This window comes from Microcaecilia unicolor, chromosome 2, assembly GCF_901765095.1.
Source record: "Microcaecilia unicolor chromosome 2, aMicUni1.1, whole genome shotgun sequence".
NCBI lineage: Eukaryota > Metazoa > Chordata > Amphibia > Gymnophiona > Siphonopidae > Microcaecilia > Microcaecilia unicolor.
The window spans coordinates 649,549,048-649,571,580 of record NC_044032.1 but is presented as its reverse complement, the minus strand read 5'-3'; the positions used below and the strand labels follow the sequence as shown (position 1 = coordinate 649,571,580).

General features: G+C 46.6%; 1 protein-coding gene across 1 annotated transcript in view; it reads right to left on the bottom strand.

Moving 5' to 3' along the window:
* The window catches only part of LOC115462243 (oocyte zinc finger protein XlCOF6-like), an 83,156-nt gene extending 60,894 nt beyond the window's left edge, over window positions 1-22,262 (bottom strand). The window contains exons 1-4 of the mRNA XM_030192254.1: window positions 22,211-22,262; window positions 19,238-19,351; window positions 4,950-5,598; window positions 3,592-4,859 (exon numbers count right to left, since the gene is read on the bottom strand). Of these exons, the coding sequence (XP_030048114.1) occupies window positions 3,592-4,859; window positions 4,950-5,598; window positions 19,238-19,351; window positions 22,211-22,262 (2,083 nt within the window). The remainder of the gene's footprint in view (window positions 1-3,591; window positions 4,860-4,949; window positions 5,599-19,237; window positions 19,352-22,210) is intronic.
* Window positions 22,263-22,533: the final 271 nt, after the last annotated feature.

Below are 22,533 nucleotides of genomic sequence, written 5' to 3'. Positions count from 1 at the left end.
GAAAGATCAGGAGGGGGAAGCTGTACAGAGGGTGCTTCTGGGGCAGGCAGAAGGCAGTGCTTACATTGGTGATACTGCTGCCAGAAGCCTCGAAGTTGAAAGACATGCAGGAGCAGAGGGGGAGAGCGATAGTGCACTAGTCGGGGGACGGGGGTGGGGGGGGGAAGGACACCCATACAGCACTGCACCAGGGGGGAGGGGTAAAGACGGCAGCACCGCACCAGTCGGGGGGGGGGGGGGGGGAGGAATTCATCCAAGGCAGCACCCCCTCATGAGCTGCACCCGGGATGGTCCGCCCCACTGCTCTTACCTTCCTCTCTGACAGTAACCCCTTGTTTTTGAAACATGTATAACATCTTGAATATTGATTTATTGCAAGCCCAGTCAGATGGTTCCTCTGAAACATTTATCACATTCTAAACATTTAAATGGTTTCCCTCCCATATTTCAATTGGACCTTCTTATTAAAACATTTATCACATACTTAATATTTAAATGTTTTTTTCTTCCGTATGAGTTTTTGTGAACTTTTCCTTGGCATTCCTTCTGAAACATTTATCACATTAGGCACACTTATGGTTTCTCTCCTGTATGAGTCATTTTGTGGCATTCCAGGTTTACCTTGCTTCTGAAACATTTGTCACATTCTGAATATTGAAATGGTTCTCCTGTATGAGTCTTTTCGTGTTTTTTTCAGCTGAGCCTTGGTTCTGAACAATTTATTTATTTATTTATTGCATTTGTATCCCACATTTTCCCACCTCCTTGCAGGCTCAATATGGCTTACAATACATCATGAATAGTGGAAATATGTAAGAAAATATACATTTAGTATCAGTGGCGTAGCCAGACCTGACATTGTGGGTGGGCCCAGAGCTAATATGGGTGGGCACTATGTATATATAGGTGTGAGTAGTTTTTTGGGGGGATCCTAAATAATTTTTAATAAACAGTCTGCCCAACAGCTGTCCTACAGCAACATAAACCACATACATATTCGGAACCTATGTTGCAAACCTTAAAACCACCATACCGAGAATACAAAACACTCAGGACCTATAGAGCAATTCTACCATACCATAAGCAGTCACTTCTACGAGTCACACAAGGAAAAGGAAAGCATCTTAAACACTACAGTGAGCATTAGAACATCAATTCACCTATTGTAAAACGAAAACAGACAGTACAGATCGTCGATCCTGCACAGTCAATGCCAACTGAAAGCCATGTCTTTTTCACAAACACAGATACACCCTAATCCACTATAAAATAAGTAATCATAAATTTTCTATTTAGACAAAAATTAAACTGAACCCCCAATGCCAGACTCTGCATACAATGCAACACCACAGAAACAGAAACTGTCCCCTAGTACTGTGCAAAATATAAAGACAGCAGAAGTAAATTTGAAAAAACTAACAAATACCAATCACCACTTTACAAATTAACAAATAGAAATAAAACAAATATAGAAAATAAAATAATACCATTTTATTAGACTAATACATCTAGCTTTCAGAGGCCAAAACCTTCTTCCTCAGGTCAATAGAGTATAGTGCTGTTACAGTATCCTATCCTGACCTGAGGAAGGGGGTTTTGTTCTCCGAAAGTTAAGCCAAAATGTATTAAAATTAGTCCAATAAAAAGATGACCTTATTTACATGTTCTGTTATAAACATTTATTAACACAGCTACAATACTACTTTATCCTAAAGCAAAAAAATAAAAAATATATATTTTATTTAGTTTGTTGTCTCTGGTTTCTGCTTTCCTCATCTTCTTTTCACTGTCTTCCTTCCATCCAGCATCTGTCTTCGTTCTTTCTCTGCCATCCAGTGTCTGCCCTCTCTGCTGTCCCCTCCATCCAATGTCTGCCCCTGTCTGACTCCCAGCTCTTATTAGGACTGAAAATTAAGTATTATTTCTCTGTAAAGAAATATAAAGTCCTCCTCTGCGGGTGGGGAAAGACATTTTGGGTGATTCCAGGCACTTGCTGCACTGTGGAACAGTGGAATGCATCCATGGAAAAGGGCAATTAAGCAGCGAACCACTGTGAACTTTCTCGCAAAGGGAAATGAATGCTAAATATATGCAAATTCTACAGTTCACATACAATTATGCTGCATTAGGGAAAGAAAAGACTAACATGCAGCCATTCAGACCAGTGGATCCCTTGAAACAAACTCTGCACCTACCTAGGACCCAAGCCCATTAAGAGTAAGATTAACTGAATGCACCATCCTAATGTTTAGCTTTACATGTCAGGAGGGTGCTAATTGCTTGAAAGTATTTTTCTGAAGGCTTTGGAGAGCTACAGGCTTCAGTTTCGTTTTTGCTCCGGTTACCGATTTCAACTGCAAACAGTGCAAAAACTATTCTTTTACCCAGCTGCTCTTAAACAAGCGGCTCAGACCCTCAAAAGTGCACAGTGGCTGTTTGTTTACCTGACCTTTTCACAGCCGTGCTCAGTGACCCCTTTCAGAATAACAGTTAATATACGGTGGTTAATTAAAGCAGTACAAACACTGCTTTAGACCTGTCCCTGCCTGGAAGCCCTTCTCTCTCCTACACGGGAACAGGAAGTTGAAGGAGAAAGAAAGGCTTCTCGGGCAGGTCTAAAGCAGCGTGTGTACTGCTTTCTCACTGACGCTATCGGCGGATCAGGGGATTGGAAGGCTGGGGGGGCGGGGCATACCTGGTGGCTGGTGCCGGGATGCTGGAAGGAGAGAGAAGAGCTGCTCTTTCCTGTTCGCTGCAGGGCTAAAGGCTGGCTGTGCACTGATTGGAGGAGCAGGGAAAACTGGGTGGGCCTAAGCTGAGATTGGGTGGGTCCAGAGCTATGCCCCTGTTTAGTATAATAGAAGGATCTTGAGTAACATGATAACTAAAAAGCATGATGGTAGTTTAACAAGCAAATATTGTAAGGCAATTCTAGATGTACGTTTAGGAGTTCATATTTGTTGATCTTTGTGATGTGCCTTGTTAAAGAGATGAGTCTTCAGTAGTTTGCGGAAGTTAGTTAGTTCATTCTAAACAGTTAAATGATTTTCTCTCCTGCATGAATCCTTGCATGCTGTTTCAGATTCTTTTTGAATCTAAATGATTTATTGCATTCTGAACATTGAAATGGTTTCTCTCCTGTATGAGTCCTTTCATAATTTTTCAGCTCAGTCCTGCATCCAAACCATTTCTCACATTCCAAACATTGAAATGGTTTCTCTCCTCTATGAATCCTTTCATGAAGTTTCACCTCATCCTTGGTTCTGAATCATTTCTCACATTCTGAACATTGAAATGGTTTCTCTCCTGTATGAGTTATTTCGTGCTGTTGTAGCAAGGCCTTGGTTCTGAACCATTTCTCACATTCTGAACATTGAAATGGTTTCTCTCCTGCATGAATCCTTTCATGCCGTTTCAGATTCCCTTTCAGGCTAAACAATTGATCACATTCTGAACATTGAAATGGTTTCTCTCCTGTATGAGTCCTCTCGTGAAGTTTCACCCCACTCTTGGTTCTGAACCATTTCTCACATTCTGAACATTTAATTGTTTTCTTTCCTGTATGAATCCTTTCGTGACTTTTCACCTCACCCTTGGTTCTGAACAATTTATCACATTCTGAACATTTAAATGGCTTCTCTCTGGTATGAGCCATTTCATGAAATTTCATTTTATCCTTAGTTCTGAACCATTTATCACATTCTGAACATTTAAATGGTTTCTCTTCTGTATGAGTCACTTCATGACGTTTCACCTCACCCTTGGTTCTGAAACATTTATCACATTCTGAACATTGAAATGGTCTCTCTCCTGTATGAATCATGTGGTGCGTTTCCAGGTGCATCTTTGCTCTGAACCGTTTATCACATTCTGAACACTGAAATGGTTTCTCTCCTGTATGAGTCATGTGGTGGGCTTCCAGGTTTCCCTTTGTTCTGAACCATTTCTCACATTCTGAACATTGAAATGGTTTCTCTCCTTTATGAGTTCTTTCATGAAATGTAACGTCACCCTTAGTTCTGAACCATTTCTCACATTCTGAACATTGAAATGGTTTCTCTCCTGTATGAATCCTTTCATGCTGTTTCAGACGTCCTTTCAAGCTAAATGATTGATCACATTCTGAACATTGAAATGGTTTCTCTCCTGTATGCATCTTTTTATGCTTTTTCACCTCAACCTTGGTTCTGAACCATGTCTCACATTCTGAACATTGAAATAGTTTCTCTCCTGTATGAATCCTTTCATGCCGTTTCAGATGTCCTTTCAAGCTAAATGATTGATCACATTCTGAACATTGAAATGGTTTCTCTCCTGTATGAATCGTTTTATGCTTTTTCACCTCACCCTTGGTTCTGAACCATTTCTCACATTCTGAACACTGAAATGGTTTTTCTCCTGTATGAGTCATGTGGTGGGTTTCCAGGTTCACCTTCCTTCTGAACCATTTCTCACATTCTGAACACTGAAATGGTTTTTCTCCTGTATGAGTCATGTGGTGGGTTTCCAGGTCCACCTTCCTTCTGAACCACTTCTCACATTCAGAACATTGAAATGGTTTCTCTCCTGTATGAATCCTTTCATGCCGTTTCAGACTCTCTTTCATGCAAAACGATTGATCACATTCTGAACATTGAAATGGTTTTTCTCCTGTATGAATCATTTTATGATTTTTCAGCCTAGTCGTGGTCCTGAAGCATTTATCACATTCTGAACATTTAAATGGTTTCTCTCCTGTATGAATCATTTTGTGATTTTTCAGCCTAGTCGTGGTCCTGAAGCATTTATCACATTCTGAACATTTAAATGGTTTCTCTCCTGTATGAATCATTTTGTGATTTTTCAGCCTAGTCCTGGTCCTGAAGCATTTATCACATTCTGAACATTTAAATGGTTTTTCTCCTGTATGAGTTCTTTCATGAAGTTTCACGTCACCCTTAGCTCTGAACCATTTATCACATTCTGAACATTGAAATGGTTTCTCTCCTGCATGAATCCTTTCATGCCGTTTCAGACTCCCTTTCAAGGAAAACAATTGATCACATTCAGAACACTGAAATGGTTTCTCTCCTGTATGAGTCATGTGGTGAGTTTCCAGGTTCACCTTGGTTCTGAAATATTTATCACATTCTAAACATTTAAATGGTTTATGTGTCATGTGACCTAGTTGTAGGTTCCTTTTCTCACTGAAACATTTATCACATTCAGAACAGTTTCCAGAGTATCCAGGTGGGTTAATTTTGTGTATACCTTGACAGTCATGAACTTCAGTCCTAAGCCCACTTATGTGGTGCTCAATAAAATTGGAGTCGGTAATAAAGGTTTCCCAAACATCAGCACTTTTAAAATCTCTCTCACTATTGAGTCTTCCAGGTTGTTCAAGTGTTGGGAAAAAGCTACAGTTTCTCTTTTGTCTTTCAAATCTTTCTCCTTTCTGAGCTGCTGCTTTCTCACCGGTTGGTATTATGCTACTGATACCTCCTTCACGGTCTGCTGAAGGACATGTGCTGTTTCTGGAAGAGTCTTCGTGTTTCCATTCCTCTTTCTGCTGCTCATCACACATTCTCACTCTTTCACTCTCATTCCCAAATTCATCACCTGTTGGATAAAATAGAAAGAGTACGATCATTCATTTTACATGTGCTCCTACCCCACAAAATCCACTGGAGCACCTGGGCTACAGATAGAACTGGGGGGGGGGGGGGGGGGGGGGGGGGAGGGGGGGGGGGAGAGAAACAGGATGAAACATTATCAGGAGAGCCAGGGGAGGGGGGGGAGGGGGGGTTGAAAAAAAAAGTTATGTGGGTGCCAGTCCGATATTCAACAGTTCATGTCCTGTGTGAGCCAGCCGGCACCCGCATAATCCTGGGCTCCTCCTATATGCCTCCCCCACATAACCTCCCCTTATTTTGTGATCACAGGCAATATTCAGGGTACCAGTACTACCTGCTTTAATGCCTCTGAAGATTGGGGGTTAGGTAGCCCCGGGGGATTCTTGAGAATATGGCCTAGTAAATATGAAGGGTACACATTTACAGGCGTGAAGATATTAAATACATTTCTCTTACTGTGGATTAAACAAAACACAAAAACATTCCCCTGCACTACTCAGGCCAAAGCAATTAAATTACCTCAGAAGAAACCTCCCCCTTCCCTGAGAGGAACTCTGCTACAGTATAATTATGTCCACGACTAGGTTTGATGAAAGAGGGAAACAGCTGGAGAGAAGGAAGCAGGTGGCCAGTGTTTCCATCAGCGCTATATTATGGCTGGAGGGTTATAGAGGGAACAGGGCAGGTGACTAGGGACTTACCTAGACCATCACGCGCCATCCCCTGCTGGACCGAAAGCGACCGGAGCAGACCCAGAGCTGAAAAGAGGTCTGCAGAGCTGCGACGGCCTCGCTGAGGCATAGTACAGGCGAGCGAGTCCGAGACTGGTGGTGTGCCGCCTCGTGGAGCGGTCCCCGGCGCCAGGCAGGGGCAGCCGGCTGGAGAGGCTGTGGATCGCTGCTCTGCTCTGCAGGGCTGACGCGGCGTGTCCCGACTGCCTCTCTCTGCCTCGTGGTGGCCTGCCTCGTGGTCGCGGCCCATCCCGACTACCTCTCTGCCGCAGCCCGAGCCCTCCTAGCGGCCCGATACGAGAAGGGCCGGGTGGGCAGACCTCCAGCATGTCCAGCACTGCCGCCGCATTCCCCGGCCGGAACGGCCCGGGCACGGCCTCGCTGGCCACAGATCGTGGCGCCCACGCTACTCATCCTGCTGCGGCCTGCCCCCCCCATCCTGAGTCCTCGGGACCAGGGCAGTCGTAGTGGGGCATTGTGGATCCCAGCGGGGCAGACTTCTGCGGTGCTTCGCTGCTCTGAAGGCAGTGTGTAGCTGCCCAACTATTCGGTCCACTCGCTCCAGCCTCTCCCTCGCTCCAGCTTCTCCTTGCTTGCCTGCTCCAGCTTCTCCCTGCTTGCCTGCTCCAGCCTGTTCCAGCTCTCCAGATCCCTGCTTGTTCCAGTCCGCCTTATCCAGCTTCCCACCTGCCTGTTCCAGTCTATCGGCTCCTGTGTGTTCCAGTCCTCCTGATCCCAGGCAAGCAGTCCGCTGATCCAGCTTCTCCCTGCTTGCCCCAGTCCGCCGATCCAGCTTCTCCCTGCTTGCTCCAGACCGCTGATCCAGCGTCTCCCTGCTTGCGCCAATCCATCGGCTCCAACGTGTTCCAGCTTGTTCCAGTCCGCTTGATCCAGTTTTCCCCCTGCTTGTTCCAGTCTATCGGCACCAGTGGGTTCCAGTCCGCCTGATCCAGTTTTCCCCTGCTTGTTCCAGTCTATCGGCTCCACTGTGTTCCAGTCCGCCTGATCCAGCTTCTCACTGTTTGCTCCAGTCCACTGGCTCCAGCATGTTCCAGCTCGTTCCAGTCCGCCTGATCCAGCTTCTCCGTGTTTGCTCCAGTCTACTGGCTCCAGCATGACCCAGCTCATTCCAGTGCTCCTGATCCACCTTGTTCCAGTCCGCTGTTCCAGCCTTCCCCCTGCCTGTTCCAGTCCATCGGCTCCAGTGTTCCAGCCTTCCCCCTGCCTGTTAATCCGCTCCAGCGTCTTCCAGCTTGTTCCAGTCCTCCTGATCCCAGTTTGTTCCAGTTCGCCTGACCCAGCTTCCCCCGCCTGTTCCAGTCCATCGGCTCCAGCATGTCCCAGCCCGCCTGACCCAGCCAGCATATTCCAGCTCGTTCCAGTTCTCCTGAGCCCAGCTTGTTCCAGCCCGCCTGATCCTTCCAGTCTATCGGCTCCTGTGTGTTCCAGTCCGCCTGATTCAGCTTCTTCCGGCTTGCCCCAGTCCACCGGATCCAGCGTGTCCAGCTAGTTCCAGCCACCGATCCAGCCTTCCCCCTGCTGTCTATCGGCTCCAGTGTGTTCCAGCCTGCCTGACCCAGCCTCTCCTTTCTTACTCCGATTCTTCTGCTCCAGCGTGATCCACCTAGTTCCAGTCTTCCTGATCCCGTCTGCTCATCCTGACACAGTTCATCTGTTCCTGCTTCTTCCAGCTAGCCCATCTGTTCCTGCCTGTTCCGGCTTGTTACTGCTTGCTTCAGCCTGTCCCGGCTTGCTCCAATCCATCTGCCTGTTAACAAATCGAGTAACCTGCCTGCCTGCTTGCGAGCCTCTCAGCCATTGACTTACCTGCCTGCTAGCTTATCAGCCATTGACTTACCTAATCGCCAACCCAAAACCTAGCCTCAAGCCCTATCTATCTGCTTAACACCTCAGTCATTACATAGTCACCCATTGACACCTGTTAACTGCTTAACACCTCAGTCACTATACAGTCACCTGTTACACCACCCATGGCCCCTGTCCATGTTCTCTTCCTTGCCCTGTCCCTTCCTAATCTTCTTTCCCCCCCACTCCCACTATCTACCATTAGAACTACCCGCTGCCCTCCCACCCTTCCCGCCACCGCCATACCCTATTCACCTCCATCCCTCACCTCACCATCCCTCTTGTCCCCCTCCTCCTTCCTAGCTCTCAACCTTCGGCACTTCCTTCCTGCCATTAACCCATCCCCTTTCCTCCTAAGTACACCCCGTCTTCGTCGCCTTCATCGCCCGACCTCCCCCACCCTCCTCCGCACTCTCTTGCTCCTCCTCCTGCTATCCGCGGGAGACATTAACCCTAATCCAGGTCCCCCTCACTTGTCCCCATCCTATCCCTGCGAACGATCCCGGGATGTCTCCAATCTTGTCTCTATTCCCCTCCTTCCCCCCTCCTCCCTCCCCTTCTCATGCGCCTTGTGGAATGCCCACTCAGTCTGCAACAAACTGCCTCTCACCCACGATCTCTTTATCTCTTGCTCCCTTCAACTGCTCGCCCTAACCGAAACCTGGATCTCCCCGAAAGACTCTGCCTCAGTTGCAGCCCTCTGCCATGGAGGCTATCTCTTCTCCCACACGCCCCGCCCAGTTGGCCGCGGTGGAGGCGTTGGGCTACTACTCTCACCCTCCTGTAGTTTCCAACCCCTCCACCTTCCGCAGTCTCACTGCTTCTCATCCTTTGAAGCCCATTCCATCCGGCTATTCTACCCGCTACCACAGAGTGGCAGTCATTTACCACCCCCCTGATAAATCCTTCCCTTCCTTCCTTACCGACTTTGATGCTTGGCTCTCTGTCTTTCTTGACCCCTCATCTCCATCCCTCATTCTCGGAGACTTTAACGTACATGCTGACGACCTATCCAACCCCCATGCTTCTAAGTTCCTCACCCTAACATCCTCCTTCAACCTCCAGCTGTGCTCCACCACCCCTACTCACCGTGACGGCCATTGTCTTGACCTCGTCCTCTCCTCCTCCGGCTCACCCTCCAATTTCCACATCTCAGCTCTTCCTCTCTCCGACCATCACCTGATCACATTCACACTTCTTCACCCCCCCCTCCACCCCATCCAACTTTAACCACCACCTCCAGGAACCTCCAGGCTATTGACCCCTCCACCTTATCATCTACTATCTCTAATCTCCTCCCCTCCATCACGTCCTCCGCATCTGTCGACAAAGCGGTCTCCGCTTACAATACCACTCTCTCCTCTGCTTTGGACACCCTCGCGCCATCCATCTCCCGTCCCACAAAACGCACCAATCCCCAGCCCTGGCTGACTCCGTGCATCCGTTACCTTCGCTCCTGCACCCGATCCGCTGAGCGCCTCTGGAGGAAATCTCGTACCCTTTCAGACTTCCTCCACTACAAATTCATGCTATCCTCCCTCCACTCCTCCCTATTCCGTGCAAAACAGGACTATTACACCCAATTGACCAATTCTCTCAGCTCCAACCCTCGTCGTCTCTTCACCACCCTTAACTCCCTCCTAAAAGTGCCCCCCGCTCCTACTCCCCCTTCTCTCTCTCCTCAATCACTGGCCGACTATTTCCGCGACAAAGTGCATAAGATCAACCTTGAGTTCACGACCAAGCCACCACCACCTCCTCACCCTTTAACCCTCTCCCTCAACCAACCTACCCAGGTCTCTTTCTCCTCTTTTCCTGAGATCACCGAGGATGAAACTTCCCGCCTTTTTTCCTCCTCGAAATGCACCACCTGTTCCTCTGATCCCATCCCCACCAACCTACTCAACACCATCTCCCATACTGTCACCCCCGCCATCTGTTGCATCCTCAACCTCTCTCTCTCCACTGCAACTGTCCCTGACACCTTCAAGCACGCCGTTGTCACACCTCTCCTCAAAAAACCTTCACTTGACCCTACCTGCCCCTCCAACTACCGCCCCATCTCTCTTTTACCCTTCCTTTCCAAATTACTTGAGCGTGCCGTTCATAGCCGCTGCCTTGATTTTCTCTCCTCTCATGCCATCCTCAATCCACTTCAATCCGGTTTTCGCCCCCTGCACTCGACTGAAACGGCACTCTCTAAAGTTTGCAATGACCTGCTCCTGGCCAAATCCAGAGGTCACTACTCCATCCTCATCCTCCTCGATCTTTCCGCCGCGTTTGACACTGTCAATCATGATTTACTTCTTGCCACGCTGCCCTCTTTTGGGTTCCAAGGCCCTGTCCTCTCCTGGTTCTCCTCTTATCTCTCCCACCGCACCTTCAGGGTACACTCCCATGGATCTTCCTCCACTCCCATCCCACTTTCCATTGGAGTTCCCCAGGGATCTGTCCTTGGACCCCTTCTCTTCTCAATCTACACCTCTTCCCTGGGCTCGCTGATCTCGTCTCATGGTTTTCAATATCATCTTTATGCTGATGACACCCAGCTATACCTCTCCACACCTGACATCACCGCGGAGACCCAGGCCAAGGTATCGGCCTGTTTATCCGACATTGCGGCATGGATGTCCAACCGCCACCTGAAGCTGAACATGTCCAAGACCGAGCTCCTCGTCTTTCCTCCTAAACCCACCTCTCCTCTTCCTCCACTCTCTATCTCTGTTGATAACACCCTCATCCTCCCCGTCCCATCTGCCCGCAACCTCGGAATCATCTTCGACTCCTCCCTCTCCTTCTCTGCGCATATCCAACAGACTGCCAAGACCTGTCGCTTCTTCCTCTTCAACATCAGCAAAATTTGCCCTTTCCTCTCTGAGCATACCACCAGAACTCTCGTCCACGCTCTCATTACCTCTCGCCTTGATTACTGCAACTTACTCCTCACCGGCCTCCCACTCGGCCACCTATCCCCCCTTCAATCCGTTCAGCATGCTGCTGCACGTCTTATATTCCGCCAAAACCGATATACTCATTTCACCCCTCTCCTCAAATCACTTCATTGGCTTCTGATCAGATATCGCATACAATTCAAGCTCCTCCTCCTTACCTACAAATGCACTCAGTCTGCGGCTCCTCACTACCTCTCCACCCTCATCTCCCCCTATGTTCCCGCCCGCAACCTCCGCTCACAGGACAAAGCCCTTCTCTCAGTACCCTTCTCCACTACTGCCAACTCCAGGCTCCGCTCATTCTGCCTTGCCTCACCCTATGCCTGGAACAATCTTCCCTCACCCATACGCCATGCCCCCTCCCTACCCATCTTCAAATCTCTGCTTAAAACTCACCTTTTCAATGCTGCCTTCGGCGCCTAACCGCTCTAGAAATATGAAATGGCCCAATCTATCCACCCTATCAGATTATCTGTTCACTCGTCCTCTAGATTGTTCACTTGTCTTTAGATTGTTCTCTTGTCTTTTAGATTGTAAGCTCTTTGAGCAGGGACTGTCCTTCTATGTTTAAATTGTACAGCGCTGCATAACCCTAGTAGCGCTTTAGAAATGCTAGTTAGTAGCAGTAGTAGTAGGTGAAGAGAACTGGGTGAGAGAAAAGATGGAACAGTAAAACCAACTGGTTCCTGAGAACGTCACCTTTTCCTCAGAACCATGACCTTGTATAAGTGCGATAAGAAGTTCTAACAAGATTGGGCCCAATTGGGTCCCAGGAAATGCATCTGTTATGTGCCTTCTCAATAAAAATAAAAGGACATTTTACAGACCCAACTTCTTTGAATTCTAAGCTAAGAGAAATTGTACATAAGTCTCTTGTAAGGAAGGGCCAAGAAGACCACTGACCATCTCTCACTTGTTGGTCTCACCTAACAATGAGATTTTGCCTGTGTAGCCCAATTACCCTGTGTTATTTTTGCTGCAAAATACTTTATTTTAACTTTGGTAACAACAAAACAGAAACAGAGAGAGTAAAGATGAAAAATGGCAGGGGGCACAGAAAGAGAGAAGGCCGCTTGGCAGGGGGAACAAAGAGTGAATGAGGGAGAGAAGAGACATTGCATGGGACAGAAAGAGAGAGAAAGAGACAGAAGAGGCTGGATGGCAAGGGGTACAGAGAGAGAGAAGAAGCAGCTTTACTGCAGGGGGCAGAGAGAGAGAGAGAGAGAGAGAGAGAAGAGGCTGCACTGCAACAGACACAGGGAGACTGAGAAGAGGCTAGGGTGGAAGTGCAGAGGAAAGAAGGGGAAAAATGGGACGGGGGAGGAATGGGGACACAGAAGGCAGATCTGAACATGGGAATAGGGAAAGGGACACAGAGGAAATGATGGTGGAAAGAAAAAGTCAAATAGACAAGAGATCCTGGAAAGCAGAAAATGGATGAAACTGGTGTGTGGGGGGGAGTAAGGAAGGAGCAGAAGATGGATGGGGTGGGGGGAGGAGCAGGAGGCAGATGGGGCTAGGGGTAGAGGGGTTGTGGGGGAGGGGGTTGGAACAGGAGATAGGGCTAGGGGGTGTGGGTGGGAAGGGAACAGAGCAGAAGATGGATGGGACTGGGGGAAGGAGTTAGATGTGTATGGGTTATGGGTAGAGGGGAGGGAAATGAAGTAGAAGATGGGGTGGGGGAGGAGCAGTAGGTGGATGGGGCTAGAGGGTATAGATAGAGGGGAGGGGAACAGAGTAAAAGTGACGGGCAGACTCTTCAGGTGGCTGCAGGGTAACCCCAGGAAAGTACTAGGTGTTTCAAGATACAGACGTACTGATTTTGGTAAAATGGGGGAATATCTGAAGAAGGAGCTGATGGCATGGGGGTCAGGATAGGTGAAGCAGAAGTGCAGTGGTCCAAGCTGAAAACTGCTATAAATAGGGCAACCGATCTTTACACAAGGAAAGTAAACAAAAACAAGAGAAACAGGAAGCCTATGTGGTTCTCCAAAGAAGTAGCTGAAAAAATAAAAGAGGCTTTCTTCAAGAAATACAAAAAAACAGAACGAGAGGATCATGGAAAAGATTATCGGATTAAACTTAAAGAAGCGAAGAAGGAAATACAGCTATTGGGGAACGGAATTGCAAGACTGAAAGACGCTGAGAATAGCTATGTGGAGAGTGATGAGGATAAAGTAACTGTACACAGAAAGTCAAATACGTTAGCGTTTAACTTTAAAAAAGGAGACTACGATAAAATGAGAAGAACGGTAAAAAAAAAACTTAGGGGGGCAACTGAGAGAGTAAAAACTGTACAACAGGCGTGGACGCTGTTCAAAAATACCATCCTGGAGGCCCAGGCCATACATATTCCGCAAATTAGAAAAGAAAGACGGAAGTCCAAAAGACACCCGGCCTGGTTGAAAAGTGAGGTGAAGGAAGCTATTAGGGCTAAAAGAAACGCCTTCAGAAAATGGAAGAAGGAACCGTCTGAAAATAACAAGAAACAGCATAAGGAGTGTCAAAGCAAATGCAAGGCGCAGATTAAGAAGGCCAAGAGGGAGTATGAAAAAAAGATAGCATTAGAGGCAAAAAAACATAGTAAAAATTTTTTTCGGTATATTAAAAGCAGGAAGCCGGCAAAAGAATCGGTTGGGCCGCTGGATGACCGAGGGGTAAAAGGGGCGATCAAGGAAGACAAAGACGTAGCGGAGAGACTGAATGAATTCTTTGCTTCGGTCTTCACCGAGGAAGATTTGGGTGGGATACCGGTGTTGGAAATGGTATTTCAAGCGGACGAGTCGGAGAAACTTACTGACTTCACGGCAAACCTGGAGGACGTAATGGGGCAGTTCGGCAAACTGAAGAGTACCAAATCTCCTGGACCGGATGGTATTCATCCTAGAGTACTGATAGAACTGAAAAACGAGCTTGCGGAGCTACTGCTAGTGATATGCAACTTATCCTTAAAATCGAGCGTGGTACCGGAAGATTGGAGGGTGGCCAATGTAACGCCCATTTTTAAAAAAGGCTCCAGGGGAGATCCGGGAAATTATAGACCGGTGAGTCTGACGTCGGTGCCTGGGAAAATGGTAGAGGCTATTATTAAAAACAAAATTACAGAGCACATCCGAGGACATGGATTACTGAGACCAAGTCAGCATGGCTTTTGTGTGGGGAAATCTTGTCTGACCAATTTACTTCAATTCTTTGAAGGAGTGAACAAACATGTGGACAAAGGGGAGTCGGTTGATATTGTGTATCTGGATTTTCAAAAGGCGTTTGACAAGGTACCTCATGAAAGGCTACAGAGGAAATTGGAGGGTCATGGGATAGGAGGAAATGTCCTATTGTGGATTAAAAACTGGTTGAAGGATAGGAAACAGAGAGTGGGGTTAAATGGGCAGTATTCACAATGGAGAAGGGTAGTTAGTGGGGTTCCTCAGGGGTCTGTGCTAGGACCGCTGCTTTTTAATATATTTATAAATGATTTAGAGATGGGAGTAACTAGCGAGGTAATTAAATTTGCTGATGACACAAAGTTATTCAAAGTCGTTAAATCACGACAGGATTGTGAAAAATTACAAGAGGACCTTACGAGACTGGGAGACTGGGCGGCTAAATGGCAGATGATGTTTAATGTGAGCAAGTGCAAGGTGATGCATGTGGGAAAAAAGAACCCGAATTATAGCTACGTCATGCAAGGTTCCACGTTAGGAGTTACGGACCAAGAAAGGGATCTGGGTGTCGTCGTCGATAACACACTGAAACCTTCTGCTCAGTGTGCTGCTGCGGCTAAGAAAGCGAATAGAATGCTGGGTATTATTAGGAAAGGTATGGAAAACAGGTGTGAGGATGTTATAATGCCGTTGTATCGCTCCATGGTGCGACCGCACCTTGAGTATTGTGTTCAATTCTGGTCGCCGCATCTCAAGAAAGATATAGTAGAATTGGAAAAGGTGCAGCGAAGGGCGACTAAAATGATAGCGGGGATGGGACGACTTCCCTATGAAGAAAGACTAAGGAGACTAGGGCTATACAGCTTGGAGAAGAGACGGCTGAGGAGAGACATGATAGAGGTATATAAAATAATGAGTGGAGTGGAACAGGTGGATGTGAAGCGTCTGTTCACGCTTTCCAAAAATACTAGGACTAGGGGGCATTCGATGAAACTACAGTGTAGTAAATTTAAAACAAATCGGAGAAAATTTTTCTTCACCCAACGTGTAATTAAACTCTGGAATTCGTTGCCGGAGAAAGTGGTGAAGGCGGTTAGCTTAGCAGAGTTTAAAAAGGGGTTGGACGGTTTCCTAAAGGACAAGTCCATAAACCGCTACTAAACGGACTTGGAAAACTCCAAAATTCCAGGAATAACATGTATAGAATGTTTGTACGTTTGGGAAGCTTGCCAGGTGCCCTTGGCCTGGATTGGCCGCTGTCGTGGACAGGATGCTGGGCTCGATGGACCCTTGGTCTTTTCCCAGTATGGCATTACTTACGTACTTATGTACTTATATAAAGTGAATGTGCTAAACAAAAACTTTGCTTCACTGTTCATGGAAGAAAATTCTGGAGAAGGATCATAGTTGGTTGAGGAGGGAATATCTGAGAATGGAGTGGATACGGCGCCGTTCATAGAAGAAAGTGTTTTTAAACAGCTCGAAAACCTGAAAGTGGAAAAAGCTACGGAGCCGGATAGGATACATCCCAGTGAGGGAGTGTTTTTTGCCTCTATGTCACTCCCTCCCTCACGGCCCACTATATTTAACCCTGATCAGGTAAGATTTATTATTGGAAGGCAAGCAGCAGATGGTAGAAGAGTACTTTCCATCTATGAAGGGTGAAATGAGGTGTATAGACTCTTTGCTTTCGTTGCTAAAATAGAAAAGGAAATTTCTTCCTGGATAGTTCAGGCATCAAGCTCAAAACAGATTTGTTTCAGAATTATGAAAGGACATGAACATATTAGTTTTAATTCATGATAATGTTATGCTGTAATTTCTGGTTTGTCTAGTCTCGTTGTATGTAACCCACATAGAACTGCGAGGTATTGCGGACTATAAAAACAAACGCCTAGCACCCGCCTGGGGTTAACCCTGTGGCCACCTGGAGGGTCTCTGTCCAACATTGCTCAGGACCGCCTGCACCTGGGCATGTGCTCTATACTAGCACCCTCCTCCCACCGACTGTGTCCTGCTTGCCTCTGAGCTAGTCTCCAACTCTCAGATTATTCTCTGGTGAGTTCTAGGACACTGGGGCAACACTCCAGGAGTTTCAGTTTCTAGAAAGCAAACCCAAAAACACAAACCAGGATTCTTAGTCAGTCCAGGACGGCAGAACTAATAAACTATAGGTTTCTTATCATGAAAATGAACAGTGAATGTTTGAAAAAACAGATGAAAAAGTACAGCAAGCAATTAAACCTATCTAACACTTCCTGGGTAGCACCTGGGGAGTTCAGGAACTTAACTGTTCACAAGAATTGGACAGGATCTCAGGACAAAGATGTTCCTCCTCCTTACCCCCCACCTTGAGAATAAAGAAAAATCCAGTACCTCCTGTCTAGTTTGAAGTCCAGGGCTAATCAGAGCCCCAGGGCATCAACTTTGAAAGTATCTGGCCAATGATTGCAGATTGCCTTTCCATAAGCTTAAACTGGAAAAGACAAAGCCTTTTTTTCTGCTACAGCTTTAAAACTCAAAACAAGAGCCATCTGCTGGCCAACCAGTAGAAAACATTTCATGAAATAATACAGTTTTCAGGCTTAGAAACCCAGTGTTTCGTCACAGTTATGTTATCTTTTGGAAGGCACATCAAGAGTGGATACCTATGATAGCAGAAGCAGTGTCGCTCGTCGCTTGCCTTGGTGGTAGGGAAATTAAAGGACTTATAATAGGAGACAAGGAACATAGAGTCTCCTTGTTTGCAGATGATCTTTTGATATTGACTCAAGGTACAGAAAAAGCCCAAATGGCAGAATATGGAAGCTTGTTGGGATTCAGACCTAACCCCACTAAGACAGAGATTTTGAATATATCCCTTCCAAAAGGGGAGGAGACGAATCTTAGGAAATGTTTGCCCTTTCAATGGGTTTAGTATTTCTCTATCAAACTTGAGGCGGACTGGGAGAAACTCTGTAGTTGGTATCGAGATTTACAGATTTAGGTGGGATTAATTAACACTGTTCAGGATTGGAAGGATGGAGGCAGTGAGAATGATGGTTCTCCTTAAATTTTTATATTTATTCCAAGTTCTTCTTGTTGAACTACCTCATAGAAAGATATTTTGCTTTATATAGGGAAGGAAGAGATCCAGAGTAGCCTGGGAGCCTGTATTCCAGTCTAAGGGAATGGGGGATGGGTATACCCAATCTGGAAAAATACTACCAAGATGCACAACCTAAGGCACTGTTAGAGTAGCAGATACCCCCAACCCAACCCAAACAATGGGTGCTAGCAGAACAAGAGGCTAGTATGTTTTAGTTGAAGATTCTCTACTGGGCAGCTAGCATGCTCAAACACATTCAAGAGGTCCAAAACCCCTTTACGAGGACCACTATGAACCTATGCCTCAAGACACATCCCCATTTATTGAAGAATAAGACATGGGACATACGGATAAGTTTATACCCGAGCTAGGCAATAGCTTGTTTCAAAGATGGGAAAGACATGGTCTTCTCTATTTTGGTCAATTTATAGGAGTTAACCAAATTCTACATTTTGGAACGTTATAAGTTCACTATCAACTAGCAGCTAGAGATGTTATTCCCTTATCTTCAAGATAAATGTTTCATTCAGGTAGAACAACAAATAGCAGGGGGTGGAGGCCTTAAGTCAGCTTTTGAAACTTTAGTGGGTGGACAAGTTGGTAGGGATTATATATCTTTTGTTTATGGGCTCCTCAACACCTTAGATAAATGGAAGGCTACCTACAGGGGGGCATGGGAGAGGAATGGGAAAATGTCTCAATGCGATCTCATAAATTGTCACATGCACCTCACATTATTGAGAACGGTCTTAAGGTACTGGTGAGATGGCATTACTCTCCATGTAGACTGCAAGCCATTATGAGGAAAGGGGATGGTATATGTTGGAGAGGGTGTAGCCGGAGGGGAATATATACTCACATCTGGAGGGAATGTCCTAGGGTCCAGAAATTATGGAAGGAGGTATCTGCATATGGGCAACAGTTACTCGAGACTCATATAGCGTGTACTATGGAAAATGCCCTACTAAGTGGGAGAGTGGATATGATAACAGGAGCTATGGATAAATTAATGCTATTGGGTTTTACAGCAGCTCGACTGCTGATTGCCTCACATTGGCATACACGGACCATGCCAAAACAGACTGTATATTATATGCAAACGATATAGATTGACTACCTTAAAATCTAATAAATGCAAATATCAAGAAATGTGGGGCGATTCCTTCAGTTGGAAGGACAATCTGAGTTTTGGGGAGGGGAGTGAGGGGAAGGGGAGAGATAAGGGATGCGGAGGGTCTACTTTTAGGTTTTCATTATTGGGGGTGGCAGTTTGTTATGTAACAAATGTACATTTGTTCTTAATATTTTCTGTTAAGAGATGCTGTCAGTTATTTTGCTAGAAAATTAATAAACAAAGTTAGAAATGGCAGTCGCGACTTCCCTTGGCAGCCTGCATGAAGTTGTGGCCGCCATTTTGGAATTGGGAATGGCATCATTACGATAAACTGCATTATATACTGTGATTTGTATTAACCTATCAGCAACACAAAATGTCCATGACTAAGTCAAACTGAACCATGTTCATCTGTCATGTCTCTCCACAACAGAGCAGAAGACTCTCCACCTCCAGCAGCCCTTTCAACAGTACAGATTTCACAACCCCAAGACACTCTAGGATAAAGGGTTTTGCAGACCAGATCCCACCACTGGAACACCCACCTCTATCCGTGCCTCCTCCATCTCCACAGACAGTTTCATCTGTCCAAAGTAGGGAAACAGACAGAGGGAGGAGAAGAGGAAATGACAACCTTTTATCTCACCAGCACTGAATTCCTGAATGATTCCAGCTGACTTTAGGAAAGATGTGCAGCAGGAATTCTATACTTACCTGTTATAGAAGGCAGGGTCTGTTCAGACATCTTTGATTCAGGATTTTCCATGAAGGGGAGATCTTCCTCTTGTTTAATACTCAGTGAGAACACAGATGTTACAATTGGAAGGTCTGTGATGAGAAAACACATTCAGAAGGATTCACGAGGTATCTGATACTAAATTAGGAAGTGCCCAAATGTTGATGTTATTGACCCATCTCCTGTGATCTAAAAATGCAAAGCCCATTAAATCCAAAACATTTACTTACTGTTGAGGTCATTTGGATTTTCTTTTCCCTCCCACTCAAATTGTTGAGTGAAATATTTCTCATCTTCCTTTTTAATCTTGAATATAACATCAGGATTAAGAATTGAATAACCTGTTGATAAGAAGTAGGAAAATTACATTTAAATTGTAATTGTAGAATCCCTCGGGAGGTTCCCTCTGCTTCATGTTTTGATGGAGCAGTGCGTGATTTGTGCATGGAGGTCTGTGTACCGATATCTTGAGGCGTGTGTATTTGACTGACAAAGCTTGGAGAGAAGAGGCAGCAGTGGTCCGACACTTGATTAAGATTATATCATAGAGGTTTTCTGGTATAGAGATTTCTCTTCGTTTCCCTCCTAGGTGGAGGCATTACAGCTGCCAATCTTCTGGTTACCATTTGGAGAGGTTATACGTTGTACAGTATAGTTGACGTGTACAGCTGATATGTCATGACCTTATGCAAAAGTCTCAGAAGAAATCTCTCTCTGGTCTTCTGTGCCAAAATATTTTCTATAGGAATGGGAGAGAGACTCCTGCTGGTGCTGTGTGAAGCCTCTAGTTTAAGTTGTACATTTTATCTTACAACAGAGAGCAGCATCTTTTGCAGATCCTGTAGAAGTGGAGTCTTTCACAGGCTCCTATTGCATATGGGATGGTATCAGAAGCCAGGATCTAAATTTCAGGTGCTCATGGTATCTAGTTCCTGTGATTTTTACACCACTGATTCCATAATGTGCTTGTGTGGTAGATGATAGAGAAACATATTTACCTCGTGAGATGAGGATATCATGAATCTCCTTGATGACCTTCTTGTACAACTCCTTCTGCCATTCTCCCAGAAGGTCCCAGTCCACTTCCAAGAAATAAGCAGCAACATCCTTGAAAGTGACCAATGCCTAGAACAGCAAACAGGACACCCTATGTCAGAGTTTCATTATTTTCTCATTTCATTTTATTTTAGTTTTTTAAATATACACCTATGAACATAATTCTAGATGGTTTACAACAAACATATGTAATAGTTCACTTAAAAAGAAACAATAACAGAAACAGAAAAATCATTCAAAATAAAATGGGAAAGTAGAAGAAAGTAGTCAATCTTTTTTCAAAACATCAAATAATGCTACACACACCACAACTTCAAGGATAAATTGTTCCAGTTGAATACATCATACTGAAAACACACACTGTCTCATACAAGTTTTATACCACAGCACTGCTAAGAAGAACAAAGGTTTCTAGAAGGAAGACGTTTAAGTAGTGTGCGATATTTTACAGGTGTCCAATGCAACTCCCTCAGAATGGAAGAACTAGGCATTAAATGGGCAATTCTAAATCGAGGGAGGGGAAAGGATCTCACAAACGTAAAACCCGTTTTTTGAAGCTCTGGGACCCTTATCTGTCCTCTCAGTCCCCTACGGGAAGAAGTTTGGTGTTTAACGTGTTGTGATTCCATATCTCTTTGATCTGCCCTCTTATCGAATAACGACTCCAAATAATTGCCTAATCTGTGTTGGGAGGGTACCTGGGTGGGTAGAGGGTAGGGTAATACAACCCTGTAGCCAAAGCGCCCTCCGTGCCGCGACTACGAGGGACATATTCTTTGCTGGTGCACGTAGCAAATCATTAAGGCCATCAGCCAGGAAAGAAGAGCCCATCTCCAACTTGACCAACTGCTGCACTAAACCAGCCCTGTCCAAGACCGAATCTGCCCAGCGAAAGTAAGCACAGGCCACTAGCCACGCACAAACGGACGCTTGCAGCACTAGAGCCAATAAATCAAAACTACACTTAAGGAAAGACTAAGAATCCAGGGAATCTTCCTCCTCCATCCCTCCTGAGCATTCATCAGCCAAAAAAGGACCAGACCGAATATCTTCTGACAGACTGGGCCGGGACTGGGGCAAGGCTGTTCCCCCCCCCCCCCTCTGAGGTCGCCACAGCTGCCACTCCCCCCCCCCTGAGGCCGCCGCCTCCTCCATCCGCCACCGGGCCGGGCCCCCTGCATTGAAATCGGAGCGCCTCTCACCTCCTTGTGAAAGCGCTGCAGGCAGCAGCAGATCACCTCCCTCCGGGCCTCCTTCCCTCCCTGTGGTCCCACCCTCGTCTGACATAACTTCCACAAAGACGGGACACAGGGAGGGAAGGAGGCCCAAAGGGAGGTGATCTGCTGCTGCCTGCAGGCGCTTTCACACGGAAGTAAGAGGCGCTGTGCTTTCAATGCAGGGGGCCCAGCCCGGTGGCAGACGGTCGACAACGGAGACGCGGGTGTGTGGGACTACAGCGCCGGGCCCCCCTTGGAGGCCCAGGCCCAGGGAATTTTGTCACCCCCTGCCCCCTCTCTCTGCGGCCCTGCAGTGATGGAAGAATTAAAAATGGCGGAGGTTTCCGCTGAAAATGGAGCCGCCACCGGTTAACCCGCCTGCAGGTCAGACTTCGTTCAAGCTGTTCCTGCCGCACTGTGCTCAGTGGTCAAATCAGGGTGGTGTTGCCGAGGACAACTGCGGCTCACCACAAAGCCGGCGCTGCGATCCATGCGCCTCAACCCCCTAACCACAGAAAGGCTCTCCTCTGGTAGTAAGACATCTTTCTTCTGAGGATCCAGAGAATCTTCCTCCACGAGCTCACTAAAAACCTCCTCTGAGCCTGAGAGGGAAACCGTCCAGATCCTCAGCCCAATCCAGGCGAGGTCTTTTGGCCACCACCGGACCACCTCCCTCACCTGTCTTCCAGGCCTGATATAAGGTCCAGACAAACTCAGGAGGGAGCCCCATCCCTCCTGAGCATTCACTGGCCAAAAGAGGCCCAGACCGAATATCTTCCTGCAACAACTGAGGCGGGCCTGCAGCGCGGGATCCGCCAAAAACGGAGCCACCGCTGGTGAACCCACTGGCAGAGCAGCCTCTGTTCCAGCCGTTCTTGCTGCGCTGTGCTCCACAGTCAAATCGGGTGGAGTCACTGAGGATGACTTTGGCTCATCATCAGAAAGCTGGCACTCTGATCCAGGCACCTCAACCCCTGGTGCGCACACGAGCGGCAGTGGAG